Below are 12400 nucleotides of genomic sequence, written 5' to 3'. Positions count from 1 at the left end.
ATTTTGACAATCTATTTTAAAAAATGTAACACACGAACATTAGTCAAAAGAATATGTATGGCTCTTCTGTGACATGTCTCTCTTCCACTTTGGGCTTCTGGCCACTCTGGTCCTCTCCCAGGGAAATACCAATATTTATCCTCTCTTTTTATATTTAAATTATCCTCAATACAATGAGGAGTTATTATACTGTATCTAACTGAATATAATTTGTTACTAAAGCAAACGATGAGCAACGGAAAGAGGTTAATTGTCATGGTACTACATGTAACATTTTTTTAAATGACAAAATACAAATAAAATGATAATACTACTGTTTGGGAAAAATATAAACTCATCCTAATTGGGTGCCTGTATACCCAGTGATCTATAATTATTCTTTCCTTGCCTAACATTTACTTTTAATTGTTCCTATTTTAAAATAGTTCTTTGCTGAGTCCCATAAACTTTCAGTTTTCATTTTGGGAATTCTTTACATTTTTTAAACACTCACAGTTAGGCCTACTTCTTAAAATAAAGATCAGGTGATATTTTGCTCTCACTTTTTCTCAACACACAAATAAAGAACATATTTGTTTAGTAAAAGTTAACTTGAAAATGCATACTTTTTTCTGTATTATACTTATCCACATATAATATACTATATATTTTACATTAAAAATTAGCTGAGAATGTAAGTTGCATAAAGGTAAGAGTTTTAGTTTTATTCACTCCTGTGTCTCTAGTGCTTTGAATGTTGCCTAGAGCATAGAAATGTTCTATACATTGAGTGAATGAATGAGTGAATGAATTTGTTTAATATATTGAACAACTCAAGGGGAATTTCAACATACAACTTAAATATTTGTGTTGTATTATCTTTTTTGGATAGTAATCAAAATTAGGCTCATTTTATTTTGGCTGTATTGTCTCTATTTAGATTATAATTAGTTTATAAGTTATATTTCAGTTGTGCAATATACAAGGCACATACGATGCTTATGGTGGAAGATGCTTTGTGAGGTTTTGAAGACATCTGTATTATCTTTAAATTACTCGCTCTGTATTTAATATGTGTATATGTGTGTGTATAACCGGCAGCATCTTATGGTACAGTTTCTCTCTTCAGCATGTTGAAATCATCGTATGATGATCATAACACTTTATTTAGGAGGTCATTAGCCTCTTCGTCACCAAACCCCAAGCCTCAGCTTTTGCTTTCAAGTATTTTTGTTTGTTTGTTTTTGTTTTTTCTAGAGCTGTGCCCATAGCATATGGAGGTTCCCAGGCTAGGGGTCTAATTGGAGCTGTAGACGCCAGCCTACACCCACAGCCACAGCCATGCCAGATCCAAGCCTCGTCTGTGACCTCCACCACAGCTCACAGCAATGCCAGATCCTTAACCCACTGAGCGAGGCCAGGGATCGAACCTGCAACCTCATGGCTCCTAGTTGGATTTGTTAACCACTGAGCCACGACGGGAACTCCCAGCATTTGCTTTCATATCTCTTTTGTGGGTCTTCTCAAATACACATCAAGTTTGGTTGATTATCTTGCCAATGGTAAAATTATTTGAGCATTTATTTTGGAATTAGCAATGTTTTTCCTAAACTCTCTACAGAATTAATTCTCCCACCTTTCCCCCCATGTTTATAGCTTTGTAATAAGTTAGTTGTAATATTAACTGGGGATGTATATGTCTGTTTATCTACCTAAGATTGGTGTGTGTGTATGTTTCACTAAGCATTGTACAGCCTATTGTGTCCAATACATGCTTACCCAGTGCTAATTAAGTTGAGCTTATACTTTGTAGCTGAGTCAGATAACATTCATTAAGTTATCATACCTTTAGTTTTGCCAGCAACAAATTATTTCTGGAAACTTCTCAAGGAAACTTGACAACCTGTTTGTTACTAGTAGCAGAAGGTACTGGAAGTTATTATATCTTCCCAAATGTCCTGCAACATAATTTACCATTTTTCTAAAAATCTGCATTCTGCTCTTATTTTTATTTTCTAAGAAGCTTCACTCAGAGCTGGTAATGACGGGACCAAAGTCAGATTTGAGTTTCACAGATTACTACAGAACTAGTGACCTAATGGGACAGCCCTGAGAAAGCAATTTACGGTTTTCTTTCTAGTTAAGGTTTCCAGGTTTAACCTCATGGGGTTTACCCTCACGGAGTTTTGTTATTCTAGAGGAAAAATTTTTTCTAAAAGTCCCATTTTATAAATTAATGCGTTCTAATGTCAGCAGATTTACTGTTAAAAAAGTGAAAGTAGGTATGTCTTCTTTATTTTTTACATTTATAACCCCAATTAAAATCAAAGTCAATATATGATTTTGTTTGAAAAGGAGGGCAAGTTTCTCCATCTCCACTTTTATTTAGCGTGATGTGAATTCCTGGCTAATTTTCTACGAATGGTGGTGGTTGCCAGAGATTCAAAGTCCTTCACTGACCACTGTGTGCTCTTGGTTCTTATAGGAAGAGAAGGTTTCGGTTTTAGGATAAGCTGCCTTTTAAGTGGGATGGCCTTACTGGTCCCTTACGTAGTTGAATCAGTGTGGCTAAGAGAATAAATAGTGATGTTTTCCCTTTGCACGAATTTAAAATGTTATATGCAAAGTTCTGCAGTCACTTGTGTTTCATAAATTATTTTCCTCATACATAATACCGTCTAAAATGCTAAGTATTCCTTTTGAAAGTCTATTCAATGATGATACAAGAATTGTCGATAGCTTATGCTGCATTAACATCTGATTATTCCCTCCTCAGATGTTCTTGAAGTTATTCATTTTACCTGATAATGCCGTGTGAAATTTATTTTTAGGGGGACAGTTCCTACGTGAAAGATCGCTGGTGTGTTTTTGATGGATTTATGGTCTTTTGCCTTTGGGTTTCACTGGTGTTACAGGTAATTAAACGCTTTTAAATTACAAGGGGGTATTTTCCAAACTGGGTATTATTTTGCCTTGAAAATCTAAGTAGACATGTTAAAGAAGATATATTAAATGTGACTGTTAATTTCCTAAATCATTATGGTATTTTAAAATGTTTCTTGATTTTATTTTATTTTTTAAATTTTTTTGCTTTTTAGGGCTGCACCTGCGACATGTGGAAATTCCCAGGTCAAATCAGAGTTATAGCTGCCGGCCTAACCCCAGCTCACAACAACGCTGGATCCCTAACCCACTGAGTGAGGCCAGGGATTGAACCTGCATCTTCATGGTTACGTGTAGGTTTCGTTACCACTGAGCTGCAATGGGAACTCTTAAAATGTATCTTGATTTTAAAAAGCCTAACATTTTAAATCATTGTCCATCACATTTTTTTGTTTCTCAGTCAGAAATAAAAATCAGTACCATGGGAAATTATTTCCTATTGCACAGACATTAAAACTATATTCATTGAAATAAAGGGAAAAATATGGAATGAGAATTCTGTATTTATAGAGTAAAAATTTAAATTTAAAAATTAAACTCCAGCCTTTTATATGACTGGATTTTCACTAAAAAGCAACTTAAATAATGAAATACATTGGGATACATATTGGTCAATATAAAATACTGTATTGTAAATAGAAAACACATAACTATGAGAAATAGGGACCATGTATTTAAAAGGCCTAAAGGAGAAATTTCATTGAAAAACAGTAGAATTCATTCCCATGCATTCACTCAGGCTTGATTTTGCATTTAATTCAAATGAAGTTTTTATACTCTTCATTTAAAAAAAAATTCAGAATAAAATAAATGTACAGTCAGGGGTTCCTGATGTGGCTCAGTGGTAATGAACCAGACTAGCTTCCGTGAGGACTCGGGTTTGATCCTTGGCCTTGATCAGTGGGTTAAAGGTGTGGCGTTGCCATGAGCTGTGGTCACAGATGTGGTTGGGATCTGGCATTATTGTGGCTGTGGTGTAGCCGGCAGCTGCAGCTCTGATTTGACCCCTAGCCTGGGAACTTCCTATGCCGCAGGTGTGGCCCTAAAAAGACAAAATAAATAAATTAATTAAATAAATAAATTCATAGTCTCTCCAACAAACTCATCATGGTGCTTAGTGATAAACTGACCTTAATCTTTATAAAGTTCACCTCTCCAGCAGTCTACTTTCATCCTGCATATTAAATGTGTTCTTTTCCATTTAACAACTCTCGTATGATTGACAAACGTTTCCTCATTCTCATCTTGCCTCTGCTCATAAGTAAAATTCATTTCCATATTTTCGTAGTATCATGACCCTTTCTCCATTCCTTTGTGGTCTAGATATTCAAAAAGCCCCACCAAAGAACATTATTAGCAAGAACAACTTATTCTTATGCTGTATTCTAAGTTGGCACTTGTTTTTTGTCATAAAAACCATGCTTTGATAGATTATACAGGAAAGGAACAAAGTTAATGACACTCGTATTAGTCTGTGGATTTGTTTCTCTGAAGATAGCTGTAGCTTCAAAACATACTCCAGAGAAAGTGAATTTCGGCGGAAGGGGATACAGGATGTACCTCTGATGCTGTCTGTACGTGCCCCTGCTGCACGCAGTGCCGAGGAAGAGTCTGAACTGTTTGTTCTCCTCTGAATCTGCAGGTGTTTGAAATCGCCGACATAGTTGATCAGATGTCCCCTTGGGGGATGTTGCGGATCCCACGGCCGCTAATTATGATCCGGGCATTCCGGATTTATTTCCGATTTGAACTTCCAAGGACCAGAATTACAAATATCTTAAAGTAAGCACTGCTTTTACCTAAATTAGAGGGAAATGTTTATGATGTTTTGGGAGCAAGTCTTACCTATTTCGCCTATTTTTTTTCCCCTTAGGCGATCAGGAGAACAAATATGGAGTGTTTCCATTTTCCTCCTTTTCTTTCTACTTCTTTATGGAATTTTAGGAGTTCAGATGTTTGGGACATTTACCTACCACTGCGTGGTAAATGACACAAAGCCAGGGTAAGTTTATCTACTAACAGCATCTCCATCTAGCTGACTCACAAGGGCATTTCTGCAGTTCTCATGAGAACAACGTCACCATTTTTAAAAAAGTGCCTATTGTGCTCTCTGTTCTGTATTCTTTGCTTCTTCAAAGTTGCTTTGTGCCAATATTTAAGACAAGTATTCAACACGAGGCAGATTGAAAATGGAACCTGGTGGGAAGGTAGATTCAGAGATTCAAGGTACGCGTTTACAAAGTTTCCTTGGTGTGGAAACATAGAGTGTTTTCATTTCTTATTTAAATAAGATGAGAATGGGAAATGGTGTAGCAACTTTGAAAAACAGTTGAGCACTTTCTTAAAAATTTGAGCGGCAGCCACCTGCCATATAGCCCTTTTGTTTATTCCAGGGGTTTAACCAAGAAAAGTGAACACTTAGGTTCATACAAAGACTTACGTATATCTATTCATACAAGGACGTTATTTGTAACAGCCCAATTCGGTATCACCCCTGATTTCCATCCGCAAGTACATGGATTAGCAAACTGTGGTATATGCGCATAATGACTACTGTTTAGCAATAAATAAGTATGAGACATCGATATACACATCTTGAGTGAATCTCAAAATAGCTATGTTGAGTGAATGAAGCTAGATGATAAAGATTATGTATTCTGTGATTCCATTTATATAAAAGTCTAGAAAACGCAAGTTTACCCGTAATGATAAAAGGAAACCCTTGGTTGCCTAGGAATAAGGGTTGGAGTAGAAATAAGAGATTGCCAAGGGGCCCCAGGAAACCTTTGCGATTGATTAATATGTTATTTATTGTGAGTGTGGTTCTGTGCATGTGTCAGAATTTATCAAGCTGATCATTTTAATATGTGCTATTTATTGTGTGTCAAGTATATATTATTTAATGTTCAAAATATGTCAGCATGAAGTAGAAATCTGATTTTCTTCATATGGTTAGGCTATTTATCGTGTGCCATCACTCAAAAAATATAACGCTGTCTTTCTCATTTACTAATTGCCTGGCTGTGTTTGGGTCCGTACCTGTGGTTTCTATTGCGCCTAACTGACTTATTTGACTATCCCTTCGCCAGTATCAAACTTTGGAGTGTGTTTAAATTTTAATACACCTGTACTCAGGGGGTCACATTGGCAGCTCCCAGGCTCACCTAGGCTCGGGACCCTGTCTTCTGCCTCTAACAGGCACTGAAACCCGAGCTCTTGGCTACGGGGTGCTTAGCCCCCATTTCTACCCCCCTTTAGTCAGTTCATATGTTTCCTTTTTTCTGCTTGTTACTGTCATCTTACATTCTGCCATCTTGGAAGGTATTTTTCTTTCTTATAAGCCTGGATAGTCATTTTTAAATGTTATCATTTATCCAGCAGATCTAGTTGTTTGCAGCGGAAGAAGTGGTATTTAATACAGCTCATCTTGCCAGAACTAGCACGCAGGCACTCACAGCTGTTTTTTTCCCCTCTTTTCCTCCTTATGCTGTGAGGTCCTTGAGGACACATGGGAAAGATTCATTTCCTTAATGGCCAGCACCTAGTGACCTAGCACAGAGTAATTATTAACTGTTTATTTAAGGCATGGTTAATAATATATTATATTTAGACAGATGATGATAACATTATGACAAATTGATAAAGAAGAGGAAATAATAAAAGAACAGAGGAAGGAAAGCAAGTTGCTAAATGCAACAAAAGAGAAATGGTTTAAAAATAGAAAAGCCCATGGCGTTCCTGTCGTGGCTCAGTGGTTAACAAATCTGACTAGGAATCATGAAGTTTTGGGTTTGATCCCTGGCCTCGCTCAGTGGGTTAAGGATCCGGTGTTGCTGTGGGCTGTGGTGTAGGTCGCAGACGCGGCTCGGATCCCACATTGCTGTGGCTCTGGTGTAGGCTGGCGGATACAGCTCTGATTAGACCCCTAGCCTGGGAACCTCCATATGCCGTGCGTGCGGCCCTAAAAAGACAAAAAAAAAAAAAAAAAAAAAAAAAAGAAAAGAAAAAAAAATAGAAAAGCAGTGTTAAAACTGAAGAAATGCAGCGAATTAGTACAAACCCAGTATAGGAAAGTTGAAGGAAATGGTGATTAAGGGAGCTGACTGTGTGGGTGAGGGAAGAAGTGCATGGAAGAAAACTTGTAGGTAGGTTTTTTTTGAAGTGTGTGTGGGCTATAGAATGTGTCTAGATTGTTCTATGAATGAATATGAAGGTAGAAAAAGATACCATGTGGGCAGGAGATAATAGACATGGACGTGAAGAAAAGAGAAAAAGCTTCTGGATGAGGAAGCAGCTGGTTTCCAACAGCACTGCCTACAGCGTCTGGTTTAACGTCACCATTTTATTAAAAAAACCAAGGGGAAGGCAGCTATCAGATGATATCATGTATTCGTGGAATCTAAGAAATTGCTGCAAGTGAACTTATTTACAGAACTGAAATAGATCCGCAGACATAGCAGACAAACTTATGGTTACCAAAGGGGAATAGGGAGGAGAGGGGTAAATTAGGAGGTTGGGATTAACAGATACACGCTAGTATATATAAAACAGGTACCCAACAAAGCACCTACTGTAGAGCACAGGGAGCTATACTCAATATTTTGTAATAACTGGGAAGGTCCCGTCGTGGCTCAGTGGTAATGAACCTGACTAGCATCCATGAGGTTGCAGGTTCAATCCATGGCCTCTCTCAATGGGTTAAAGATCTGGTGTTGCTGTGAGCTGTGGTGTAGGTCACGGACACGGCTTGGATCTGGCATTTTGTGGCTGTAGCGTAGGCTGGCAGCTACAACTCCAATTCGACCCCTAGCCTGGGAACTTCCATATGCCACGGGTAAGGCCCTAAAAAGACAAAAAACAATTGCAATAACCTATAAGGGAAAAGAATTGGAAAATAATATATATGTGTGTGTGTGTATGTTTGTGTGTGTGTGTGTGTGTATGTGTATATATATAACTGAATCACTTTGTTGTACACCAGAAACTAACACAACATTCTAAATCAACTAGACTTCAACTGAAAGAAAAAGTTGAAAGGCAAGAATTCTCAAACTTGAAACAGTGACAAGATCAGGCATCATGTGACAGACTTGACTTTGACACAGAAAATATAAGACAGGGGAGTTCCCCTCATGGCTTAGTGGTTAATGAATCCGACTAGGAACCATGGGGGTGTGGGTTTGATTCCTGGCTTTGCTCAGTGGGTTAAGGATCCGGCGTTGCCATGAGCTGTGGTATAGGTCACAGAGGCGGCTTGGATCTGGTGTTGCTGTGGCTGTGGTGTAGGCTGGCAGCGATAGCTCTGATCTGACCCCTCGCCTGGGAACCTCCATATGCCATGGGGCCCTAGAAAGAGGAAAAAAAAAAAAAAAAAAAGAAAATGTAAGACAAATAGAGAAGACGGGCGTCAGTACCATCTGAACTAGCGAGTGGCCTTTGAATCACCCCGGTAGGTACCCTCAGCCAGCTCCATGCAGTGCTTGGTGCTGAGAAATGAATGTCTGAAAAAGATGTTAAAAGACCGCTCGTATTCTGAATATTAGCTCCAGCTCATGACTTCATCCTCAAAAATGGAGTTCACTGTGAAAGACTTCATAAATGTTGGCAGAATTTCAGTTACTCGAGACATAACAGTTCTGGGGAGATGTCTGTATTTTCTCTTTCTCATATTTGCAAAATCTGCCCAGTCGCGTTATGTGCGTTCATGTATTTTGCTTTCTCTTTAAATGATTCTTAATTTAGTATTTGAGAAGAAAATGCATACACACATGGTTGTATGAGTAACGTTACTCATTAAAACGCTTTTCATAAGTTTGATGACTTCTTTCAAGGACCAATCATTTATACCATTTTTCTTTTAAATTTTCAGTTCAGTGTTAACTGAGTTTTAAAGTCCCTCTCAAAAGCAAAAAAACTGCCAATACTATTTCTTTATCATTAGTTCCAGCCCAGACATTAATTTGCTTTATTTTTAGAGACGCAAAGAGAGTCCAAAGTCAGAATGAAATGCCTAACAACCCCAATTTAAAAAAAAAAAAAAAAGTCCAACTTTTTGGCTTCCTTTTGTGTCTTCTCAACTGGGAATTTCTCATAAATATCTCTGAGCCAGATATTAAGCTACGGTGTGACGGTGTGACGGTCACTTTTCCAGAGTTCATTATTGCCAGTTGTTGTCGTGACCTCGTTTCTCTTGTTATCCTTTCACAATTGTTCCCATCTCTGCTTAATTGATTTGCACGCAGTGTAGCCTAATAACGGGAGAGCTTTCAGGCAGAGATGTGTCTGTTCAGAAACCTGTATATCGTAGGTTTCATGGCTGGCCCTTGGCATTGATTAGGTTTAATCTGGGCGGCAAACGGGATAAATTAGGAAGCAACTCAGGACACGCAGTCGTGCTTCTGAATGGAGCTGATGTCTTGTAACGCAGATAGAAGGGCATCTGAGCTGTGTCCTCAATAGCCTGACTCGGAAAGCTTCAGCTTCTTCCCCGGGGAATAACGGTAATGAATGGCGACCTAAGGCAATTATGAACAAGTGATGGGATGTGACTAAGCAAAGCAGTTCATGTCCCAAGGAGAGCTGAGAAGAGCAATGGCCTGTGGCAAGGAACAGGTGTTGCAGAATGCCAAGTGTGATGGCAAAACTCTCCCTGCAGCTAAAAGAGGAGCATGTAAAAAGGAGCTGGTGGGTGACATCAAAAAGATGAGGACCCCTGCCCGGCACCTTATTATCATTCCCGAGAAAGGAGAGAAACGTATTCATAGCTTAGTATCAGATAATGAAATCTCTCTCCCAAGAGTTAGATAATTAGAAAAACTTTAAGATAAGTAAATGTCAATGTTAAATATATAAAAGCTTAATCTGCAGAGAGCAAGATTCAACCAGGAGTTCGAGTAAATATTTGTAACGACTGGACCTTTAGCTTTAAGAGCCAGAGGTAGGGGCCCCACATCACAGACACCCGGGACAGGCCCTGTTGTTGCAGAATAAGTACTAATAACTTCCTTTTTGATCTCAGGAGAGTCTCTGTATGGACAATGTGGTCGCCCCAGCGGCAGCTTTTAGGACTTGGTGGTATTTTATAAAATATCACTAAGACACAAACCAGAGACAATTTAAAGTTGGATTTGAGGCAGTCTTCTATTGCTGATCCAAAGAAAATTTAAGTTTCCCCTTCAGGGTACTTAGAAAATAAATGAATTATTGTCTTATAAATTCTGTTCATAAAAATAATGAGTTTTTTTTAAATGGAAAAGTCAGAAGAATTAAAAATGGAAACATAGTGGAACTTAGAATATTAATTTTTAATTTCCATGGACTTTATCAAGAAAGGGTTTTGTAGAATATTTAAAGTCTAAGTGCCTCAAGTTCATGCAAAGGTCTGTGAAGTCTTCTCGCTTTATATTTAAACTTCTTTTGAAAGGATGAAAAAAGACTGCCTTATTTAACTTGCAGAACTCATGCTGAGATGTTTGCCAAGTGGGAAATATAAGAACAAGTTTGGATATTGGAAACATTTTCTTTAAAATATTTAAATAAGAAATGAGGGAGTTCCTGTTATGGTTCCGTGGGTTACAGACCCGACCAGTATCTGTGAAGAAGCAGGTTTGACTCCTGGCCTCGCTCCGTGGGTTAAGGTGCTGGCGTTGCTGTGAACTGTGGTGTAGGTCACAGACCTACACAGATCCCAGGTTGCTCTGCAGCTCTTATTCAGCCCCTCACTTGGGAAACTTCCATATGCTGCAGGTGCGGCCCTAAGAAGCAGAACAAACAAAGAAACAAAATATTGAAATAAGAAATGTAAATACTCTGATGATACATGTAGAGATTCCTAAAGAAATGAATAGCAATGATGGTGGAGTACCTATTATATTTCAGATATTTTGCTCATCTAACTACTTTTTAGAACAATCCGAAAGGGATTTTTTCCCCTACTTTGCAGATAAAGACAGTCTCAACGAGCTTAAATACTGTATCCAGGTGGCGAGTGAGAGGCCAGGATTTGAACTCCCAGCTCATGCTTGTTCTGCCCCTTGACCAACTTCCAGGATGTTGTCATCCCAGGTTCACAAGCCCGTTTCACATACAGATCCACCTCCCGACACACACCCTCTTCACAACACTTGTCGTGGAGAAAACCGGAGTCCGTATCGCGTCTTCTTTCCATCTCTACGCAGACGTTATATTCTAAGAGAGTCCGTCTGATCTGAATCTATAAAGTAGTGACTTGTAATTTATTTGTATTACTCCATATGCTTCTTTTAAAATTGGGGTGCAGCATCCATCTCAGAGAGGGGGACGCCCTGGGTCCCCAGTTAAATTAACCTTGCCTATGATGATGATTTATAAAAACGAAATATAAGAAAATATTTGGGAATAAATCAAACTTCCATATGAAAACCTCATACCTGTGTGATTTTCTCCAGAACACCAGCACCATTTGTGAGAGTCTTCAGTAGAAAAAAAGAACATCCTGCAGTTTGACAAGGGTCTAAAAGAAATGGGGTGATTTCTTTTGGTCAGTTACACTCTAGCACTTCTTTTGAGCTTGTGGTTCTTTCCCCCAAAGAGGATAATGTAATAATATAGGCAATAAGATATAAGACTCCTGTTTATTATTAGTGGAAATAGCCTTCATTGAGCAACCGATAGCTGTTATTTCTGCATTTAATACTCATCATGTTGCCGAAACTCAGCCTCTGTCCGCCGTAGCCAAATAGAAACGTGGAGACAGAGTTTTGGGTGAAAGAGAAAAAGGCAGTTTTATTGCTTTGCCAGGCAAAGGGGGCCACAGCAGGCTGAGGCCTTAAAGACTGTGCCCCCCTTGGGAGGGATTAGGAGGTGGTGTTATAGTTTGGGGAGTGGAAAATAGGGTCACAGATAAGGATCAGGACAGAGGCAAGCTTGTATTGTCTTCTGTTCAGTGGCCCCAGGACTGGTTCCGTGGTCCTCCAGCTGGGAATGAAGATTGCTTCTTCAGGAGTTCTTCCCTGGCAGGGGGTTGGTGGGGGGGGGTAGGGGGTGTTTAGTTCTGCGGAAAGGCTCAAAGCATTGCTATGTATATTCTTTCAGGCGGAGCTGGCCCCTGCCCCAAGGCTGCACTATTGTGTCTTGACTGCTCCTCCCTGGTTCCGCATCCCTCCCTTCTCTGCCCTTTGAAACTCAGGGCAGGTCTTGGAGGCTGAGGCTTATTCCCTAAAAACGAGAAATGCAGGACCCAGAAAGAGCCTAGGGGCCCCATAGGACACTAGGCCGGTTACAATGAGAATCTGGTCAGTTGTAGTCCGCTTTTCCACTCTGTATTACAGGGAAGGAAATGGAAGCTCAGGAAGGCTAAATAAGATGTGTAAGCTGATACCGCTTGGTAGTGGAAGAAGCAGGGTTTAAACCCAGGTCTCTCTACCACTAATGTCTATGCTTTTAAATATCGAATTGTAATTTGGTCAGTATATGAGGTGATCTTCCCGTGTGTCCAATA

The 12400-nt window shown here is 39.1% G+C and overlaps 1 protein-coding gene across 4 annotated transcripts in view; it reads left to right on the top strand.

Moving 5' to 3' along the window:
- Positions 1 to 12400, top strand: part of NALCN (sodium leak channel, non-selective) — a 312666-nt gene that overhangs the window by 35661 nt on the left and 264605 nt on the right. For all 4 annotated transcript variants that reach the window (XM_021065878.1, XM_021065879.1, XM_021065881.1 and 1 more), the window contains exons 4-6: positions 2811 to 2894; positions 4565 to 4704; positions 4796 to 4924. In XM_021065878.1, coding sequence (XP_020921537.1) covers positions 2811 to 2894; positions 4565 to 4704; positions 4796 to 4924 — 353 coding nt within the window. The remainder of the gene's footprint in view (positions 1 to 2810; positions 2895 to 4564; positions 4705 to 4795; positions 4925 to 12400) is intronic.

The sequence above is a fragment of the Sus scrofa genome, chromosome 11 (assembly GCF_000003025.6).
Source record: "Sus scrofa isolate TJ Tabasco breed Duroc chromosome 11, Sscrofa11.1, whole genome shotgun sequence".
Lineage (NCBI taxonomy): Eukaryota > Metazoa > Chordata > Mammalia > Artiodactyla > Suidae > Sus > Sus scrofa.
The sequence above is the reverse complement of the archived record's forward strand: the minus strand, read 5'-3'. Positions and strand labels throughout refer to the sequence as shown.